Consider the following 23,472-nt stretch of genomic DNA (forward strand, 5'->3'; position numbering starts at 1 on the left):
AATACATAACAATCATAATACACTCTTGTTTTCACTTTTTTAATATGAAAACACTATATAATTTTCATGATTTTTTAAAATCTCACAGTAAAACATCACACAATACCACACCATGTAAATCATAACATTTTAGAAAAATCAACTGATTAGCTAAAAAAAAATAATAATAAATAAATAAATAAATAGAAATGGTTAAAAGCACACTAATGTACAAAAACCTATACTACTCATTGAAGATAATACACTCAATATCAGTTATAATCCAAAGAAAAATAAACTTTTCCCTATGGAATTAAATTTAAAGACAGCTGAATACACTTCAAACCATGCTGATTTCCCCCCCCCCCCAACATTGGTCCATTAGGCTGGTTTGTTTATGATTTTAACAATGTTCATTGTAATGCTAATCACCGTGCTGCCTGTTATAAAAGCAAAGACAACAAATGCATTTCATATAAAAAATTAACTCCTATACTTCATTTATTAAAAAACAGATTTACATCTTTACTACATCTGAAAGCTTTACTCCAGTTACCTTCTGCACACATCTCTGCTCTATCACAAACAAATAACAACCCACTTCTGTACTAGTCATGAGGACGAGGGTCATGAATTGGCATTGTATGTAAAACTTCATCAAGCAACTGTAGTGCTCTGTGAAGATGAACTTCAATCCAGCATGGTGTTTCTTTAATGCTCTGTCTAGGGTAATCAGGGCCCCAACCCTTAACAAAGCTGAGCCGTAAAATACATAAGCGCCGTAAGTCATCAACTCCAATGCCTGCAGCAGCTGATAAGCCTGTTTAAAGAATAAAGCAATAATTCTTATAAGAGATGTATAATCCAAATTTGTTTCTGATTCAACATTTTGGGATGAACAGTCTTAGTGCAGCCATTTTAAGAGCTGCATTAAGAATATTTTAATTACACTCAAGAATAGGATTACCACATATCCATATTTTTCTGGACATTTTCTTGTTTCTCACCTATTTGGAGACTTGTGGCCAATCTTTAAATACTGTCTGGAGTTTCACTTTTCTCTTAAAGTATTTGATAGTCAATAAACTTTTCTAATCTCAAAATCATTTTGGCATACAGAAGTCTTGCGCACTAGTCAAAAGTTTGCTATATTTACTATAGCAAATATTACACACACACACACTACCTACTCAGCAGCAAAGAGATTGTGAATTAAACAAACATTAAAAAATGCATTAAATAAAAAACAATAACATTTAACAATACAATTTTTATTAAAACATTGACTTATTTTATTTTAATAGAAAACGGGAAAATACCATATTTACTGTTTACAGTATATATGAAGTGACCAGAGGCACTGAAGACTGACTTTCACCTAGCTACCACTACATTAAAGTATATAGGTCATATGAACAAGCGTATTCATATCACTGCATTCGTAATAAATTCAACCATTATGATATCCATAAAAAAAAAAAAAAAGATCAGAGCTGGTGGAAAATTTAGATGTGTTGTATCAGCCTTAAAATAGGAACCGGATATTTGTAGAAAAAGGTGAAAATCTTAATATACTTAATGAAGGAGTATGATCTAGGCTCTTCAGCAATTTATGATATAAAAGCATAATCATAATAAGTGCTAACATATTATTTTAAGAGTATGCCAAAGGAAATAAAAGTACAGGTATATACTGGTGTGACTAAGGAGTTTAAACTTCATATTATGGCATTTCATCGTATAGTGTAGGCACCATGAAGAGTAACTTTCATGCAATATCAAACCCCAGATCTCCACAGATGCTGGATAACTAGGCTTACACTCTTAAAATTTTTGAAATATTTGCCATCTTGGCTGTTTTTGTCATATCTGGCTGAAACTTTTGAATATAATGTTAAATCTGTACTACATATTATCACTTATATTACATGAGTTCTAAATTAAAAATTTGCCTAATCAACTAATCTTTTCTCAATAAGAAAACAGTTGTCTGTCCTTAGTTTAATTTTAAAAAAATGTTACTGTTTAGTGTATTTCTGAAACAAGCATAAACCAATTTTATTTGGGGGAGGGACACAATAGTTTTAGAGTAAAATGTAACTCATTGCTGCTCTTGTACAGCTAACTGTTCTACACAGTTAAATGCACATACCAAGGAGCAAACAACATCATACAAAATCACTGGATGTGTTCAATGAAGAACAACTTTTCCCACTGAGAAAAAAGCAGTTAATAGTCAAAATTTAAATAGCAATACTTAAGTTCAATTTTAACATGAAATTCAAAAATTTCTGCTTAAATATACAGTCAGTTCTGCTATAACATGAATTTACTCCAACGCGATTTCGTCTGCGAGTAACACCAGGTGAATGTAAAACTCAGCACCAAGCTGAACGTAGCGACCTGCACAGCAACACATAGAAGTTTATGAAGCTTAAAAACTGTCAAAAGTCAAATATGTGAAAGCTATATTTCCCATTTACTGTAATTCTACTGGTCGGAGATACCGTTGTCATTTGCTGTATTCATAAGATTTTTTGTCCAAACAGAAATTTCGTGAGCAGGATAGCGTAAGCGGAGGAGCACATTTCTAGAGGTAACTACCATAAAACAATAAAAGCAATTTGCAGTTCCTGGTTTACTGGGCTTTTCTGTTAGTGCAGTCTAATTATAAAAGGGTAGTAAACTCAATCTTACTGCATTTGCAATAATAGTTGGAATTCTGTGGGTTTTCACGTTATGGTGAGATGTTTCCCCTTCCTCTTCAATCATATAAAAAACATAAATTTTCAGAATCTTTTCTTTTGTGCATGTCACGGTCATCGTTATTAATTGCTTATCTTTTTTACTGTTTTAAATTTTACAATCCACAAAAAAAAAAGAAAAAAAAAAGTGTGAACAGAAATATCAATTAGTATGTATATATTAAAGTAATAATTAAGCTATGTACGTAAGCATACATAGTCTCGTCTCCAACCAATACAACTAAATGGGAAATATAGCTTTCACACAGTTGAAGTTTGATATGTTTACATGCGAACTCAATGTCTGAGGTTATAATAGTGTGTTTCTGCCTTTAAGGTGGAAACACACTACATATTCTCACCTTACACACACGAACCTCATGTATCCCTTACCTCAGTTCATCCATGTGTGTTATCCTACAAGTGTGTGTGTGTGTGTGTCTTGGACCGTTCTCCTGCATTTGTTAACTTTTCTTTATAAAAAGTATATTCATACAGCATCTGACATGGGTAAGCATCCAGGTTCCAAGAAGCCAAGCAGTGAGTGCAAAAGGAAAGTATTAAGTATAGAAGAGAAACTTGAAATAATTAAACATTTTGAAAGAAATGAGAGAACATATGATATCTCGAGAGCAACAGGCTTAAGTGAATCCACACCGTGCATCATCAGAGACAATACTGAGAAATTAAAAGCTACGTGTATAGCTGGAAAATTTCAAGTGCCGCAAAGTCAATTAGAACAAGGCCTAAAGGCTGCTAAGCATATGGATTGACGATCAAACCAAAAAAAAGAAAAAAAATCGGGAGCAAGCTTTCGCACAGTGAAAGAGAAAGCACTAACTACAAAGGGTACTAGGAAAGTTTTGCAATACAGCTTTGTTTATTTAATTTTTTCAAAGTAATTTCCTCTACATTCAATACACCTCTCCATCCTCCGAAACCAATCTTTAAACCAGTTCTGCCAAGTTTCACTAGGGAGTAAAGCACACTCGTTGTCCCAAGCCCATAGAAGGTCCTCATCACTGGAAAACCGCCTCCCTTTCAGCTTCATTTTCACATGCAGGAACAGTGCAAAGTCGCAGGGAGCAAGATCTGGACTGTAGGGAGGGTGCTCGAGAAGTTTCAGTCCTGTCGTGGTCAAATATTCGGTGCAGGCTTTGGCGCGGTGAGCTGGAGCATTATCGTGATGGAGGTACCAGGTGTCCATTCTTGACTTTGGCCGCAGGTTCTTCATAGATCCAATGACTTTAGGCAGGCATTGTTCAGTATACCACTTAGCTGTGACTTCTGCGTGTCCAAAACGACACGTTCCACAATTCCACTCGATTTGAAAAATACAGCTATCATTTTCTTCTTTACAGATTGGGATTTTCTGACAATTACGGGTGTATCGTCATCATCAAAGACCCAAACTTTGTTTTGAGCCTTGGTCGGCAGATCGTAATAGTACAGCCAAGTCTCATCACCTGTCACGATGTTGTTCACATACCGAGATTGTCCCTTATCAAACTTTTTTAACATCTCCCGGCACCAAGTCACACGTCGTGTCATCTGCTCTTCAGTCAGTTGATGCGGCACCCAGAGAGAACAAAGTCTCTTCACGTGCAAATGATCTTGCAGAATCGAACGAATTGCTGGTGCATTTAGGCCCAAAGTATCCTCTATCTGTTGGTAGGTCACTCGCCTGTTTTTGTCAAGCATTTTCCTCACAGCAGTAACGTTTTCCTCCGTAACTGACGTTCGTGGCCTTCCCGGCCTCTCAGAATCCTCCAGAGTGAAATTTCCCCTTTGGAATTCTCTATACCACCTGAATATCGTTGTACGATGTGGACAATCATCATCTAGTGCAAGAGTCATTTCTTCTAAGCACTGGTCTATGGTTCAACCACGCACGAAATTATACCGCAAAACTGTCCTTATCTCATTTCGTGACCACGATGCCATCGCAAGCACTTTACACTCTCACCACTAATGAATAACTGAGCCCATCGACTTGGCGCGGCGGCTACTATGCACGTATGAACATGTCTCAACATGCAGCAACAAGCCGCTTCCTGTGATTCACTGTTGCGTCATATTGCAAAACTTTCCTAGTACCCTTTGTATATATGAAGACCTTAAAAAGAAATCACCAAATCCTGCAGAAGTGACTCCTTTTAATGCTAGCAGTGGCTGGTTTAGTGGCTTCAAACACCACTATTCTTTTCACAATGTTAAGCTGTCTAGTGAAGCTGCAAAGGCATTTCCACCTGTGGTACAGAAAATAATTGAAGAAGGCTGCTACACATTGGATCAGATTTTCAATTTGAATGAAACAGGCCTCTATTGGAAAAGTATGCCTTCAAGGACCTACATCTCTAAGGCAGAAGCACATGCCTCAGGATTTAAGGCTGAAAAAGATCGCTTAAATGTGATGTTTGCCACCAATGCCAGCGGAGACTTGAAATTAAAACCAGTAGTGGTTTATCACTCTGCCAATCTGCGAGCTTTAAAAGTAATTGGGAAATCCAGCCTTGGTGTTCACTATAGGTCTAACAAGAAAGGTTGGATGACTGGGCAAAAATATTCACTGATATTTTAGTTGAAGCTTACCATGATGCTTTCAAGAATTATTGCAAGAACTCAGATTTTAAAATTCTAATAATTCTTGATAATGAACTAAGCCATCCTCAGACGGTTGCTGAACTCTCTCCAAATATCAAATTCATCTTTTTACCTCAGAACACAACCTCTCTACTACAGCCCCTTGACCAGGGTGTGATAGCAGCAATTAAGGCAAACATTCAAGATGTTAACTGCTGCTACTGAAGGGTGACAAGGCAAAAACTTATAGAATTTTGGAAGAGATTTAACATCAAAGTTGCCATCGATATGATTGTAAAAGCCTGGAATGATATAACAAATGACTGCTTGAATCGTGTGTGGCAGAAACTTATCCCTCATTTAATTTGCGATTTTGAAGGCTTTGAACCTTCAGAGCAACTAAAACAAATCAAAGCAGGTTGTGCTGTTCTTGCTAAAGAAGTTGGTTTTGAGGAAGTGGAAAATGAAGAAGAGCTTCTAAAGTCTCACAATGAGGATTTATCTACTGAAGACTTGCAACAACTTGCTGCAGCCAGACAAGTGGAAAGTCAAGATGAGGATGACAACAAAGTCCAGCAGGCTGCCCCATGAGAACTTAAAACAGCAGAGTTATCAGCTGCTTTAAGTGGGCCTGAAAAGCACCTGCCGTGGATTGAAGATAAAGATCATAATGCTGAACACAGTAGGATAGTGCTTGGTGGCATTCAGACCTATTTGGAACCATAAAGGCAACTCTTGAATGAAAGGAGGCAGGAAAAGCAACAAAAGCTAGATAGCTATTTTAAACCAGCGCAGAAGAAAGAAAAGCAGGACAGCAACCACTCATTAAAATATGCATTTGTATTAAGAGGAAAAGTCAAGAATATTCAAATAATAAGGCTATGTTATAAATTATACATATTTTTATTTCATTTTTAATGCAAAAATTGAACAAACTAAATATCAAATATTAAACAAAAAATTAACTACAAAATACTTGATTAACATCGTGAGATAAGACTCGGTCACGATTTTAAGCTTTCCAAGAAATATATAACTATCCGCTCGGAGGTTGAACAAACAAAATATTTGAAAATCAACACGATTTGTGAACTCCTGTTAGATTGAAAAAAGATAAGTAGAGAACATGTAATTGTTTACCTTTGGAGGAGGAAATTTTTAATGTTTTGTTTTTCATAATTTCACAAATTTAAAAAATTCAACCGTCCATTATTCACATACGACCAAATCTTTTCCCAGTACCACCAGTGGTACGCAATACCACCAGTTGAGAAATGCTAACCTTAAGAATGCCGAGTGGTGGGGTAGCCAATAGGAGAAGAGGGATGCAGGTCACGTGGTACAAGTGGGCAGGGCAATTACATCACTACAAATGCACAAGTAAATAATTACATAGGTAATTTCCTGATTAGATATAGATAAGTGCATTTTGACAAGTGTGTCTTATACGTAGAAAAGATTTGACTTACTCCATCATACCTCTACATTTTATGTGGAAAAGAATGCACGGGGTTTGTGAGCAAAGCAAGCAGGATGCAAAGCCCCCCAGTAATTGTTAAATAAAAAATTAAAAAAATCTGTAAATTTGAATGTAGATAACAAAAATTAAATTCTATTATGAAAAATGGCTAATTAGTGATAAGAAAATGGTTTTTACAGCCCACAACCTTCATCATTTTATCTGTCAAAAACTTTGCCAAGGAAGGTTGGATGTCCAGTCTAAATAAAAAAAATAAGCAAAACAGTCCCCATCATCATCAGCCATTTTCAATCCACTGCAGGATGAAGGCCTCTCCAGCAACTTTCCAGTTCCTTCTGTTTTCAGCACTGGCCATCCATTTACTACCCACAAACTCATGAATTTCATTTATCCATCTCCGCCTTTGTCTTCCAGGTTTTCTTCTAGCTCCTCTTGGGTACCAAAATTCTGTTATTTTCTTAGTCCATCTGTCATCATGTCTTCGAGCTATGTGTCCTGCCCAAGACCATTTTAGTTCTTTAGTTTTGATAAGAATATCCTTTACTTGAGTTTGCTGCCTAATCCATGTATTTCTCTTCTTATCTAACAGTCTGATTCCCAATATAATTCATTCCATTCTTCGCTGTGTAGTTCTCAGCTTCTCTTCCATTCTTTTGGTGAGTGCCCAAGTTTCACTTCCATAAGTCATGGTGGGGAGTACACATTTTATTATTTTACGTTTCAAACAAACTGGGATATTGCTCTTCAGTATGTGACTATATTTCCTGAATGCTATCCATCCAAAATTTATTCTTCTCTTGACTTCCAGCCATTTATCATTATTACAGCTAATAACTTGTCCCAGATAAGTATATGACTCCACCTTTTCAATTACTGATCCTTCAATCATTATTTCCCTTTCTGTGGCATACTTTATCATCATTACTTTTGTTTTAGCCATATTCACCTTTCGTCCAAAATCCTTACTAACTCTGCATAACTGATTAAGATTTTCCTCTAATTCTTTGGGATTGTGGCTTATGACCCACAATGTCATCTGAAAATTGTAAATGGTTTAGGTACTCTCCGTTCACATTGACTCCTTTCTGCGACCAGTCTAATCTTCTGAAAGCTTCCTCAAGGGAAGCAGTAAACAGCTTCAGAGATATTGTCTCCCCTTGTTGAACTACTTTCTCAATTTTAAATTTCCTACTGTCTTTGTCTAGTCTAATAAAGGAGGTAGCATTCTCATATATTTTCTTCGAAATCATAATGTGGGGTATCTATGCCTTGTCTTTCTAGTGCCCGAAACATTGCCTTATGCTGTATGGAGTCAATTGCTAGACCTTTTCATAATCCACAAAAAACAGTCCCCAGTGCCTTTTAACTGAAGCACCCGGTATATGTACAGTAAGCGCTTTAAAATCCAGTGCCCTTGGGGATTGAGAAGGGTTGGAATTTAGAGATGTACATCTAGCAATTGGGTAGTTTTGGAAAAGAGCATTTCAATGAATATTAAGCACTAACAACTGAATGCATTTATTTAACTTATTTTCTGTAAGCATTTAACAAATGTTTAAAAATGACAGTAAACAAAGCCACAGTAAGTGTTGTCATATACTGTAATGTCAATTTTAAAGGCATGCCTAGCACAGTATCAGAGAGAATATCAATGCATGTTCTTCAGAGAAAATATACTTTAGCACTGAAGGGGTAATAAAAAAAAAAAACTATTCTTCTTGAGGAATAATTATAATGAGGTATGTGCAAGCTTTATCAATTTACATGCCTTTTTGATTTTAATAATGTACTGTGAGGAAATCCAATCCAATTTTTGCACATAATAACAAAAATCACCAATTTAATTTTTGCTGTCATTGTAACTTGTCATGCAGCTGTTGAGCTTTATATGACTAGTTATTTTTTTTTTTTTTTTGTTAGTTGTTGGCACATCGGCTTCTGTGGCCATATTGCGCCTCCCAAGGTTTTTGCATTTTCTACTCTGATCCAAGCCCAAGGTGGGATTCGAACCCACAACCTTTGGGTTGCCATGCAGTCACTTTACCCACCCGGCTAGCCCAAGCAGAATGACTAGTTATAACGGCAGGAAAAAACTTTGGTTGTGTGCAGATGTTGAAATTAGGATAAATTTTGGGCCCAGGTGCCAAATGATTTGTTGCTTAGTTGGTCAAAACTTTATCATTGCGACTTGTTTGGTCTTCTGATAGTGCGGCTGGTTGTTTAGATCCCTGAACAACAAATTGTTTGAAGAGGCTCTTCCTCCTAGTGGTCTGGGCTGGGCAGCTGGGGTGATTGTTCCCTCAGCTGGCAGATAGAGCTTGTTTTGGATTGGTTCTTTTTGTAATTTCGTGTAATCAAAATTTTGATTTTGTGAGTGTTCTAGAAAGTCCTAGAGCATCATGCCAAGAACCAGGAAAAAGATTCTGGCTCCTCCAGTGGAAGAATCAGAAGAATCTTCGGAGGAAAGTTCGGAGTCGTCAATTGAAGTTACAGGAGAGGTCTCGAGTAGACCACCTGCAAGGAAAAGAATTCCAGATGGGAAGAGTTCAAGACAGAAGACACCTTTGGATTCACAGGAGAGTTCCTCGGAATTTGTACGGTGTATGTTAGAACCTACCACCTTGGAGAATTTAGATCATTATAGAAGTAAATTAAGGTCTTTTGTATCAACTTTAAAAAAGCCAAGTATACACGATCTAGATATTGTAATGGGATACTGGGACAAGATGGCTGAGCTGGTGCAGTCCTTAACTGTTCGAAATGTGTTCCTTGAGACTAAGTTGAACACCTTGACGGAGCAGAAAGAACAAGATGCGGCTGTTCAAAGATCATATGCAGAGGCTGTCAGTTCTAGTGAGGTAAAGTCCAAGAATAAAATGATTATAGTGAAGGCAAAGGCGGACAACTATAGTACTAGTGACCAAGTTAAGAGTGAGTTGATGGGACGAGTTGCCCCTGTCTTAACTGACGTCAAGATAGTATCAGTTCGACCTATAAGAAATAAAAGGGTAATGATCGAAACTGCTTCTGAAGTCGATGCTAAGAAAATTGAAGAGTGTACGGAGGTACAAAAGCTTGGGATGGAGGTTGAAAGGCCCCTTCGTCGATTACCAAGATTAGTAATTTTCGATGTTGATTCAGACGTAGATCGAGAGTCTCTAATAAAGGAATTGTGGGAAAGAAATTTGGTTGACGGATTTGTCAATAAAGACCAAGTTCTCTCCGAAATAAAAATACTTGCTAAAAATAAGGCAAGGAATTCTCCTGGGTATAATGTTGTGGTGGAGGTTTCCCCACGTGTAAGGAGATACCTTTTAAAATATTCAAGAGTGTTTTTGAATTGGAGCTCACACCGTGTTCGGGAGTTGTGGACACCGACACAATGTTACAAATGTATGGCGTATGGCCATGTGGCCCGGTACTGTGATGCGGGCGAGTTCTGCAGTCACTGTGCCGGGAGTGGTCATACCTTTAAGTCTTGTACGCAAAGAGCGGATGCTCCAAAATGTGTAAATTGCTGGAGGAGGAAGGTGCCTTCTGCACATGGTGCTAATGATCGAACTTGTCCAGAATATTTAAAGGCGGTAGATACTTTAAAGAGAAGAACTGAACAAGATTAGTTGGTATCATGTCGGGGTACCCCTTTTCCAGTAATTGTAGGAAGACTAGATCGAGAGTCTCTAATAAAGGAATTGTGGGAAAGAAATTTGGTTGACGGATTTGTCAATAAAGACCAAGTTCTCTCCGAAATAAAAATACTTGCTAAAAATAAGGCAAGGAATTCTCCTGGGTATAATGTTGTGGTGGAGGTTTCCCCACGTGTAAGGAGATACCTTTTAAAATATTCAAGAGTGTTTTTGAATTGGAGCTCACACCGTGTTCGGGAGTTGTGGACACCGACACAATGTTACAAATGTATGGCGTATGGCCATGTGGCCCGGTACTGTGATGCGGGCGAGTTCTGCAGTCACTGTGCCGGGAGTGGTCATACCTTTAAGTCTTGTACGCAAAGAGCGGATGCTCCAAAATGTGTAAATTGCTGGAGGAGGAAGGTGCCTTCTGCACATGGTGCTAATGATCGAACTTGTCCAGAATATTTAAAGGCGGTAGATACTTTAAAGAGAAGAACTGAACAAGATTAGTTGGTATCATGTCGGGGTACCCCTTTTCCAGTAATTGTAGGAAGACTTCTCCCGGTTGGTGGCTGGGGGTCGTCGATCACAGTAATGTCAGTGTTGGTGTTCATGGGGACTGGACCGGTGTGAGTAATGTATGATCAATTGTTAAAATGAAATTGAAAGATCAATTGTTATAATGAAATTGTAAGATCAATTGTTATTATTATTTAGTCTGACAGATACCAGACTGTGTTTCACTAGATAGGGCAACCTACCTCCTCGTGGTGGGGACGGAAACTCGTGGTGGGGGCGGAGATGCCGACTCCACCACGAGGCTAAAGGTTGTGCTATCTTTGATTTTTGTCATTAGTCAAGTTAGACTTTTGTAATTGTTTGATGTTTTTGTTAATTTGATTGACCAAGGTTGTTAACAAATAAAACAGTTATGATTGTAAGTGGCAGATGAGCTACGGCTCAGGTGGCCAATTGATTTAGCTTGATTAATGAAAAAAAATGTACTGGCACTAAGGCCCAGGTGCCAGAGCGTTTATTGATAGCAGTTGGTTTTTTGCAAGGTGATTAGCGTGTTTTTTGTGGTTGTTTAATCGACTATTTCTTGCTTTTTCCCTGCTATTCAATTGTTCTGAAGAAGCTCCACCTCCAAGTGGTCTGGGCCAGGCAGCTGGGGGGGTTCCCCAGCTGGCAGAGTGAGCTTTTTTAGGTTTATTTCAAAATTTCGTGTTTTTGGTTTTTTGTTTAAAACCCCGAACCGGTCCACCTTTTTTTTAACTCTACTTTAACCCTAACTTGAAAGTTGCCCCTCCTGAAAAAAACAAGTAATTTCCATAATTTCTACTCAATTTACAAAATTGAAACTCCCAATATACATAAACAGAAGTATATTCTTTGATTTCCTACCTTTAGCGCTCAGCAAAAACTATTAATTTACTCTAAAACAGCAAAAATGTACGATCACATTTCAATTTACTAAATTTTGATGTCGGCAAAACAAGATCCAAGCTTTGAAAATAAAACGAGTTATATCATTAGTTCAAAAATTCGCGCGTCATCTGGACGCCTCTGGCTAAAACGAATCAACGCAAGCGGAGAGATAATTGACTGATCGAGCTTACGTCAATTAGCGTTACCAAGGTGATCCAAGGAGAACGTAAAACGTAAAACATTTTCGTGGAAAACAAACAGTTGAGCATCATTACACTAATTTGCATAGCTCTCCCGCATGGCTCTCTCACAACAGTTTGCTTTACTGGTTTTCGTAATTGTTGTACGAAAGAATTGCAACGAATTTTTGAAAAACAAAAATATCGTTTCTTTTCTTCAGTATGTATTGTATCTACTAACAAAATATCAAGGAAATTCATCTATTGGAAGCCATACTGGAAACGGAAGGAAAACAGAAGAAAAAACTGATCACCACAATGCGCAATTACAATAAAGCCAACTTTTTTTTTTCAAAAAAAAAAAGTTGGCTTTATTGTAATTGTTTTTAGAGGACTAAATCAGATATTTCCTCGATACCATCAAAAATTGTTCATTGTGAACACACGCCCGAAATATTCAGCACAAAGAGTCATATGTTTCGATGCTTGAATTCAGTTTCACAACAGATGCTAATAAGTCAGCTTCAACGTAGGACGCCTAAGTCCTACAGTGAAGCCGATTAGCTTTTTCGTAATTATTTTCAGGAACAATAGTTTGAACAATCCCTCTGGAAATATTAGCGAGTGAATTGCATTATGCATTTCAAAAATCGCTGTATAGCTTGTCCCTGAATGCAAATAGCTTCTTTTGAGTGAGCGCCCTTGTACAGATGTTTTATTGCGGACAGTTCCTTCCAGTCAGTAAAAATCATCAGTAGTCGTCCTTTATTATACCTATAAAGTAATTCCGTTATGTTGGGGGAAACGGTTTGTGCTCCTAATTGATGTAGCAATTTCGAATTTTGGCAAAGTGTATTATTTGAACACAACCTACATTAGAAGGTCACTAAAAGAGTTGATAATTGGTGGGCAGCATTCCGACAAACAAATTCCATTTATATTCCGGGATGACCTCTCTCTCTCTATTTCGGGATCTTTGACCACAAGGAGGGAGACTGCTAAATGCGGTCACCGACCGCATTTAGCAGTCAGCGACCCATCTGCCAAAAATCACAGAAAAACAAGAGAAGTGATGGGGAGAAAATATATTTTTTCAGCGGGGTTATCTGTTTATTGTAGCTAGAACAGCTTTATGACCGTGGATAGTGAATTTATTCCGCTTCTGTACTAAATATGAATTTCTCCCTTTGTGATGACATCAAAGCGTAACAAGCAAATATCTTCTAACAATAGGTTTTGAGCAGCCGTTAGTCGTAATCTGTTAGCTTTGAATTGTTATAAATATTGCAGTTTTGTGAAGAATACACAGTTCAAGAAAGAATGTTATTCATAGCGGATGATTTTTTCTTTCCTTTTATGCACAAGTTTTCGAAGTTTATAACGCAACTATAAATAAATACTTTCTCGAAATTTCGTTACAAGATCAAACCCAGGAAACTGCTGTTCCGATATTGTTTACTAAAAATAATTACAATAAAGCAAACTTTTTTGTTTTCATAAAATGCGCTTTGCAGTGTTATCAGTTTTACAGTTTTGTCCGGTTTACAACAGATGAATTTCCTTGATCTTCTGTTCGTAGGAGCAATACACGTTGAAGAAAGGAAATACGATCTGTTCGCCTTTCAAAAACACTGCTACTCAACTAAAAGTATTTACCTACCTTCCCTTCCCTTCCCTTCAATATTCGACGTAACTTTACGGGCGACGGTGTGACGTAGCCAACGGTTTTCTCACGCTCCGCGCCACGAAAACAATTTCGCTCTGTAAAGAGAAACTCCCCCTCCAAAAGAAACGAACGAATCAAGTGTCATGTTTCATAAGCCATAGGCAAATTAGGTGGGTTTAATGCACACTTGATGTCACATTTTTGTAAATTTCGTGAAATTCAATAGAAGATTTTGAAAATTGAAGTGGGAAAATTCAAGAAAACAGTTCTGGCTCCAACTATAGCGAGTTTCAGCTATGTAAGTAGAGTAAAAATTATAGAATTTATTAGTTGTAATTTGATCTGGGTAGATATTTACCCAGGGGATCGGATCAGTGTTAAGTCTTGTTTGAGCTTTCATATCATTTAGTGATTAGTCTTAGTATTAATTTAGGTTTAATATAGTTATATTGTTGTTTTCATTTGTTTTGTTTGATCTTTATGGCTTCAAAGAAAATAGTTTCAGATCCCCATAGTGGGGATTCTGATAGTGATAGTGATGAAGAATTAAGTGACTTTATACAGCGGAAAGAACTCATGATGAAATCTCAGCTTCAGGAAGAACAGATAGAAGCTGCTTGGCCTAGTGAGGGAGTTGTCCCTAAGAAAAAGCGAAAACATAAGGTTAAGAAAAAGGTGCAGGATGAAGAAGACGTGTGTGAATCTCGTGTCACAAGATCCTTGCGCTCTCGGGCTAAAGGAAAAGAAATAGCTGAGGAAGTGGGTACTCAGGAAGAAAGTCAAGAGTGTACTCCCCGTGATGGGTTTGAGGACCTCAAGCAAGCGAGGCAAAGCTTACGAACTTTAGGTTTGCGGCATAAGGTGCCGATAACGGCGTTAGATGAGATGTTAACGCTTTGGGACCACCTCGAAGAGGTGGTTCAAAGAACTCTAGTAGATAATGCTGTGCTGAAGGCTTTATTGAAAGAGAAGACTGCTGGTGGACTATCAGCTGAAAGAACATATTCTGATGCGGTAAAGGCTTTTACCGAACAGAGAGTAGCAACAAAGACTGTGATCATTAAGGCTACGACGGAGAAATTCAGGACCAGTGAAGACGTGAAGTTGGAGCTCCTGAAGACTATCCGTCCGGCTTTGAGTGACACGAAAGTGATAGGTGTGAGGCCTATTCGGGATCGTCGAGTTGCCTTGGAGGCGGCCACAGAACAAGACATTTGTAAGATCAAAGAGTGCTCCCGGCTTGGTGAACTAGGCTTGGTAGTGGAAAAATCTTTGAAGATCAGACCGAAACTTGTTATTTTTGACTTAGATCAGGAGGTCAGTCAAGAACATCTCCTGCAGGAGATTTGGACCCATAATCTTAGTGGATCTGAGGTTTCGGAGGAGCAGTTTCGTAGTGAGACAGCTGTAGTGACTAAAAATAAAGCCAGAGGTAAAACTGGCTATAATTTTATTATTGAAACTTCGGGCTTGATCAGGCGAGTTCTGATCGCCCGGGAAAGAATTTTTGTGGATTGGAGTGTCCATAGGGTGAGGGATCTTATTGTTCCCACGCAGTGTTATAAGTGCATGGCTTTTGGCCATGTTGCTAAACATTGTAAAGGTGAGTCGTTCTGTGGTCACTGTTCTGAGAGGGGGCACTCCTTTAGAAGTTGTGACAAGCGGGGGGACTCTCCGAAATGTGTTAACTGCTGGAGGAGGAAACTTCCCTCTGACCATTCTGCTGTTGATAAGATATGCCCAGAATATGCAAGGGCTTTAGATATTTTGAAACGCAGAATAGATTATGGAGAGTAAGAATAGTTACTCCATAATTCAGATAAATGGTCAGAGAGCGATTAGTGTGGCCTCGCAGTTGACACGAGTTATAGAGGAGGAACGAGCTGATTTAGTGTTACTTCAAGAACCTTATGTGCTTCGAGATAAGGTGGTTTGTTATCCATCAGGATACAGAATTGTGGCTGCTTCCAGATCTCCCTGTGCTGCAATAATAATAGCTGACCCACAGTTGACAGTAACTGTTGTGTCTACTCTGATTACATCATATGGTGTATGTGCAGAGGTTATAGGGGGATTTGGTCGAGTGTATTTTGTGTCCTTGTATTGTAGACCATCGGAATTTATGGCGGTGTTTATAAGATATCTTGAGCAGGTTGTAAGTACACTTGGATCAGTTCATTTAATTGTTGGTATGGATTCAAATGCTGGATCTACTCTATGGGGTGGCCAGAGCTCTGATGACAGAGGTATAGAGCTGGAAGAGTTTTTGGCTACTACAGACATGGAGGTGATTAATGATTCAGAACAACTGCCAACTTTCTCCTCTGTAATTGGTGAGTCCTTTATTGATGTCACTGTTTGTTCTAGATCCATCTTGAGGATGGTTAAAAATTGGAGGGTGCGGGATTGTCTCACAACTAGTGATCACAGAGTGATCACATTTGATATTACTACAGGGGAGCCAATGAGGCACTGGAGTGATGTCGGTAGATATTCTATGCGTGGTGTAAACTGGATCAGGTTTCTCACTCTATGGAATTCCAAAATTGATCAATTAGAGATGTGGCATGATCTGACTGCGTCAGAGAAAGCCTGGAAATTAACTAGTGTATTGCAGGACCTATGTAAACAGTGTTTGCGAAAGAAGAGAAGGCCGCAAAGATCGGTACCTTGGTGGACACCAGAACTTACGCGTATGAGGAAAGATCTTCAACATGCGCGTAAGCAGTATCAATATGAGAGGAGGTGTTACTCTCAAGAATCATTTGAGTTGCGGTATCAGATTAAAAGGAATGAATATAAGAATAAGATTATGTTATTAAAACGGGCTTCTTGGAGAAATTATGTGCAGGAGAGGGGGTCGGCTGATCCTTGGTCTTCTGTGTATAAAATAGTCACCGATAAAATCTGTGGTGGTGAAATTATGTCCACGTTTGTGGCGACGGACAGAGTGACTTTGGGATGGGCTGACTCTGTCTCCTGCTTGATCAATTCAATTTTAGTTGAAGATTCTCCTGATAATTTGATGAAGAGTCAGATTGTTCGGGAGAATTTAGATTATGTTACTAGTGGGAGCGAGTCTCCTTTTGTTCCTGCTGAGCTCGAGTTAGCTTTACAGCAGACCAGAGAAGGTCGTGCTCTGGGATTGGACAATATTGATACCGCCGTGGTGAGGAAAACGTGTCAGGCGAGTCCTGATGTGTACCTAGACCTTTTCAACACGTGTCTTCGTGAAGGAGTGTTTCCGGCAGTATGGAAGACGGCTAACTTGAGGGTTATTCTCAAGAGTCCTGAGAAGCCTGTGGATGAGCCTCGTTCATATCGCCCGATAGCTCTTTTGTCAGTTATCGGAAAGTTGTTGGAGCGGCTTGTTCTTGGTCGGCTGATGGTTCATTATGCTGGTCAGGGGCTGGTGGCTAACAATCAGTACGGTTTTAAGGCTGGTTCCTCTGCTGAGGATGCCATTTACAATTTGATTAAAGGCGTCAATGAGCTGCCTGGTCGATATGTCCTGGGCTTGTTCATGGACTTTAGGGGGCGTTTGATGCTCTGTGGTGGGGCAGCGTCCTACGCAGGGCTAGGGCGTCCCTCTGTCCAGGAAATTTATACCGTCTTCTTGATGACTATCTCCGAGAGAGATATGTGCTCATTTGTACTCCTTTCATGAAGTGTGAGAGAAGAGTTTATAGAGGATGCCCACAGGGTTCGGTTCTGGGGCCGACTCTCTGGAATTGGGTTCTCGATGAGTTCCTACAAATGCAAGCTGTGGAAGGTACGACCAGAATAGCTTATGCTGATGATTTAGTCATCTTGGTGTGTGGAGAGTCCCGCCGGATGCTTGAGGAGCGTACAGCTGCGTCTCTAGGCCAATTGTTGAATTGGTCTGCTCAGCATAAGCTGGAGGTCTCAGCAGAGAAATCTGTAGCAGTGCTTCTGAGGGGACGCCTCAGTGGAACTCGCCCTCCTTTGTGTCGTTCTGGTGATCTCTCGCTTAGAGTGGTTAATAAGACCAGGTACCTGGTTGTTGTCCTGGGAGAGCGACTTTCTATGGTAGCTCATGCTGCCTTTGTCCGAGATAAGGTGAAACGATTATATGCCAAGCTCCAGCGAGTTACGCGTGTTGAATGGGGTATAAAGGGTGGTGCCCTCCACTTACTTTATGATAACATCTTTATCCCGATTCTGACTTACGCTGCTGGGGCTTGGGGAGGGTATATAGAACATTCTCATGTTCGTAGAATCTTGTCTTAGGCACAGAGGTTTGCTCTCTTAGGTATAACCAGGGCTTGCAGAACTGTTTCCACAGATGCCTTGTGTGTCCTTGCAGGGAAGATGCCTGCGGAGTTGGTTGTGGCACAGTTTGCTTTACGGTATGCCCTTAAGCGGGGGATCACCAGAGTGATTTTTGGCGTCCGGTCGTGCCCGGTGGGGCGGGTGGCTGGTTTCCCTGATATAACAGCGGAACGGGGGCGAATCAATGATGTGTTGAGTACCATATGGCAATTCCAATGGACAAACTCTGAGAAAGGTCGTCATTTGTATACCTTTATGCCCTTGGTCCATATGGTGAGTAGGGAGCGATGCTCCTGGCTCCAATTTGGGTTTGCAGCTGCTGCCGTCGTTACTGGGCATGGCTTGAGGTCAAGGCTGTTTCGTTTGGGGTTGACCCTTACAGAGTTTTGTGAGTGTGGAGAGACTGAGACTGGCCTTCATATCTTGCTATATTGTCCTCTATATGAGGATTTAAGAGCGAGGTTGGACTTTGGGACACTGGCTCTCACTGAAGTTAATTTGATGTATATTTTTGATAATTATGAATTCTTTTGTTCTTTTTTAAGATTTGCTAAGTTGGCTTATAGTCGCTGCCGGGCGATGCCCGGGTGGTAGTAGAGACCTACCTCCTCGTGGTGGGGACGGTAACTTGTGGTGAGAGGTGTGATTGCCCATCCCCACCACAAGGCTGAATGGTCGATTAATGTTAATTTGTTTGTTTGATTTGAGTTGACCATTTTGGTCTTTATATATTGGTTTTACAACTAAGGTTGAGACTGATATACTAAATGAGAATTGGTTGCATGTGGATGAAAATCCGGGTGGCAACTGAGATGGAAGCTCACTCAAATGAAAATGAAAAATGTACTGGCACTAATAACTTTAATAAGTATTTATTTTTTGATTGTTAAATTAAACAACCTACCGATTGGTAGAAAATGTACGAATGAGACTAAGTCGCATATGGGTGAGAACCCCAGTGGTGACTTGGGATGGAAGCTCACTCAAATGACAAATGTACTTGCACTAAGAGTGCCCACAGAGTGATTACGCATAGTATTACCACTGAGGAACCCTTGAGGGTTTGGTGTGATGTAGGCAGATACTCTATGCGTGGTGTGAATTGGATTAGGTTTCTTGCTCTATGGCGCTCTAAAATTGATCAATTCTCTGGGTGGCCTGATCTGACTGCATCAGAGAAGGCTAAGTGTTTAACTAGTATATTGCAGGACATTAGTTCACAGTAGAAACGACATCAACAGAGATCAGTGCCATGGTGGACAGTTGAACTTACGCATATGCGCAAGGATTTGCAGCAGACTCATTTCAGCATGAGAGGTGGTGTTACTCTCATGCAGTCCTGGAGCTGCAACGACAGTACTAGGATAAAAGAAATGCTTATACAAGAAAAATAGCATTACTGAAGAGGGCTTCATGGAGAAATTTTGTAGAGGAGAGGGGCTCCGCAGACCTGTAGTCCCCAGTCTATAAACTTATCACCGACAAGATCTGTGGAGGTAATGTTATGTCCACTTTTGTGGTAACAGATAGGGAGACCAAGGGGTGGGCTGACTCCATCTCCTGTTTGATTGATTCTTTGTTTATAGGGGATTCTCCCCACACAACTTTGCCGTCGAATTGTGGAGGAGAATTCCTTATATGTTACTGAGGGGAGCGAGCCTCCCTTTGTTCCCGCTGAGCTCGAGTTAGCTCTGCAGCAGACCAGAGATGGTCGTGCTCCGGGGCTTGACAAAACTGAAACTGCTGTGGTCAAAAAAACTTGCCAGGCAAGTCCTGACATTTTCCTGGACCTGCTCAATGCCTGCCTTTGTCAGGGAGTATTCCCAACGATTTGGAAGACGGCAATCTTGAGGGTTATCCTCAAGAGTCCTCGGCCCATGGACAAGCTCCATTCATATCGTCCAATTGCCATCTTATCCGTTGTTGGTAAGTTGCTGGAGCAACTGGTCCTTGGGCGGCTGGTGGCCAGCAATCAATACGGATTTAAAGCTGGCTCCTCTTCGGAGGATGCCATTTATAATTTAATTAGGTGTGTAAATGAACAGCCTAGTGGATATGTCCTGGGCTTGTTCATGGACTTTAGGAGGGCAGTGTCCTCCGCAGGGCTAGGGTGTCCCTTTGTCCAGGAAACTTGTACTGTCTTCTGGAGGATTACCTCTGTGAGCGGCAGATTTTAATAACTCCATTTGTGAAATGTGAGCAACAGGTCTTCAGAGGATGTCCACAGGGTTCAGTCCTGGGGCTGACTCTCTGGAACTGGGTTTTAGATGAATTTCTGCAGATGCAGCGTGTGGAAGGCACGCAGCATAGCATATGCTGATGATCTTGTCATCCTGGTGTGTGGTGAATCCCGCCGGATGTTAGAGGAGCAAACAGCTGCTTCTCTGGCCCAGTTGACTGACTGGACGACATTGCATAAGCTTGAAGTCTCATTGGAGAAATCCGCTGTGGTTCTTCTGAGGGGATGCCTCAGTGGAACTCACCCTCCAGTGTGTCGTCCTAGTGACATTCACTCCCCCAGTACAACACTCAGGTACATGACTTTTTTAACCACTCTAAGAGAGAGGTCACTAGAATGACACACTGGAGGGAGAGTCCCACCGAGGTATCCCCCCTCAGAAGAACTGCAGCGGATTTCTCCCAATCCACGCAGATGAAACGACTGTACGCCAAGCTCCAGCGTGTCATGCGCGTGGTTGGGGTATTGGCGGGGGGGGGGGCTCCACCTCATTTATGACAATATCTTTACCCCGATCTTGGTTTACGCTCCTGGGGCTTGGGGAGAATCGATAGAACACTCACATGTCCGTAGAGTCTTATTATCTGCTCAGAGGTCTGCCCTCCTAGGTATAACCAGGGCCTGCAGGACTGTGTCACCTGATGCCTTGTGCATCATGACAGAGAAAATTCCAGCTGAGCTGGTAGTGATGCAGTTGTTGTTGCTGTTATTAGGAGCATTAGCAACTAAGGCCATATTGCTCCGGGGATATGCAGTGGTCATTCCCTGACCTTTCTGCATCCTCCACATTTGGTGGCTCATAAGCTCGAACCCCGGTCCAATCAAGAAGCATGTGCTACGCACTGCTGCTCCTGCCCATGGAGGCGCCGGTATTGGTGCAGTATGCTATGCGATATGCCCTTAAATGGGGGATTACCAGCGTGATTTTTGGCATCCAGTCGTGCCCACGGGGCAGCCGGCTGTTCCCCTTGCCAAATGGTACCCAATTCATCATCGATACACCTCCACTCCGCTATAACAGCGGAGCGGAGGTGTATCGATGATGAATTGGGTACCATTTGGCAAGCTCAGTGGACTAATTCTGATAAAGGTCATCATTTATATGCCTTCATGCCCTCGGCCCATACTGTGAGTAGGGAATGATGTTCCTGGCTCCAGTTCGGGATGGCAGCTAGTGTTGTCCTTACTGGGCATGGCCTGAGGTCAAGGCTGTTCCAGTTGAGGTTGTTCCCTTCGGAGTTCTGCGAATGTGGGGAGCCTAAAACTGGCCTCCACATTCTGCTGTATTGTCCTTTGTATGAGGACTTGAGCGAGGTTGGAGTTGGGGACACTCAATTCTCACAGAAGAAAATTTATTCTATAAGTTGTTTGAAATGTAACATTGTTTGGCTGTTTTGTTAACTTTGCCAAAATCGCTTTTAGACGATGCCAGGATGGTAGTAGCGACCTACCTCCTCGTGGTGGGGATGTGACTGACTGTCCCACTGCGAGGCCAAATGGTCGATAAAACAATGTTTTTTGTCATTTCGAGTTGACCAGTTGGGTCTTTAACTTGTTTGTTTCTTTATATAAAACCATTTATACCTAAAGAAATTTTTTGTTGAATGAGAACCGAGTTGCATATGGATGAAAATTCAAGAGGCAACCGGGATGAAAGCTCACTCAAATGAGAAATAACAAATGTACTTGCACTAAGCATTTTATCTCTCTCTTAACTCTCAATTATTCTAAAGCGACATCAAATTAATCACCAGCTCACACACTGTTAAATTAAAATTTACTGAATAAGCAACTAAAAGAGAATAATGTCATCCTTTTTTAGGATAGATTCTTAGAGACAATGCAATTATTGATACAAATGCCATATTACCCTCTTAATATTTCTGGATTGTATTTTGTTTTTTTTGTTTTTTTTGTAAAATGTGGCAAATTGTTTCCTGTATACTCTTAGTTTAAGGATATTAAATCTGACATACAGAAGAACCTCAGTGTATCAGAATTGGAAAGTCTAGGTTTTTTTCTGAATTTCAGTTCCAAGTTCTGGTATTAAGATTTTAATATCATAACATTGTGGATTAACTCAAGGCTTGAAGGACTCAGTAATGCTTTTAGGGGGAAGTTTTTATCAACTTCGTCCACACTTATAGGTAGAAGAAATCTGTTTTCTAGAGATGGGATACATTTAGATGAAGGTAAAGCAAGAGTTTTTGCCAGTATCATTGAGGATACCTTAAAGGTTCAGGGAAACTGTTAGTTTGGGGGGGGAAACAAAGGTAATAAACATACGTGTTTATCTGATGATACTGGTCAAAGTACTGCTTGCACATACCTCAAGAGTTCTTGTTTGTTACCGCAACAGATCATATTAGCAAGACGTTCTGAGGGCAGAAAAGTTTCAAATGAGTGGGTAGCTAATGCCGGGGAAGCAAGCTTAAATAACTTCAAGGGGTGTGTCAGTGTAGTTAACTATACAAGAACACTGTCTTAATTGTTTATACTGTAATGTCAGAAGTGTCGTCAATAAAATGAGTGAATTCGAACTGCTGGTTAGGACAAGTAACGCTGACATAATAGGGCTTACAGAAATGTGGTGCCACCTGGAAATAGGGGATAATTTCAGTACAGTACGTACAATCTATTCAATGTATTTAGGAAGAATAGGGCAGATAGAAGTGCTGGTGAGGTCATGCTTCTTATCAAAAGTAGCCTGATTGCAAGAAAAGCTTTCCCGCATTCAGATTTTTCATATAGAATCTGTGTGGTGTGAGATAGCTGGAAGTAAAGGTATAATGAGAGTGGGAGTAATCTACAGGCCATGTGATTGTAAAGATTATGATGAGAGCCTCTACATGCAAATGGAATGGCTTATTATGGGCGATTTTAATTTTTCTCTAACTGACTGGAGCAAATGGAAAGGAAACTCTACACGGGGGACAAAATTCTTAAATCAACTAGAAGATTGTTATTTGTATCAAGTCAGGGAAAGTATTAGTAAAAAATTATTCTAGACTTGATTGTCACCCATGAACCAGATAACATATAGGGCTAACAGTACAGAACCAGTAGCAGAGTTGTTTGGTGGACAAAGAAGAGAGAGGTAGCAGTAGTAAAAGGCAAAAGAATGGATTATAATTTCAAGAAATTAAATTACGACGCCTTAAGGTGCTGCATGGCTTCGATTAACCGAGTAGATATATCACAGAAAGTGAATACAATTGAATTATGGTATACAGCAGGCTGCCTTTATAA

The 23,472-nt window shown here is 40.1% G+C and overlaps 1 protein-coding gene across 2 annotated transcripts in view; it reads right to left on the reverse strand.

The window, feature by feature from the left end:
- Positions 1 to 446: 446 nt before the first annotated feature.
- Positions 447 to 23,472, reverse strand: part of Med (Smad/Smad4 homolog Medea) — a 235,207-nt gene continuing 212,181 nt past the window's right edge. For both annotated transcript variants that reach the window (XM_090381912.1, XM_090381911.1), the window contains exon 14: positions 447 to 799. In XM_090381912.1, the coding sequence (XP_090238038.1) occupies positions 588 to 799 (212 nt within the window). In that variant the 3' untranslated portion in view covers positions 447 to 587. The remainder of the gene's footprint in view (positions 800 to 23,472) is intronic.

The sequence above is a fragment of the Mastigoproctus giganteus genome, chromosome 9 (assembly GCF_048544385.1).
Source record: "Mastigoproctus giganteus isolate SK-2022 chromosome 9, ASM4854438v1, whole genome shotgun sequence".
NCBI lineage: Eukaryota > Metazoa > Arthropoda > Arachnida > Uropygi > Thelyphonidae > Mastigoproctus > Mastigoproctus giganteus.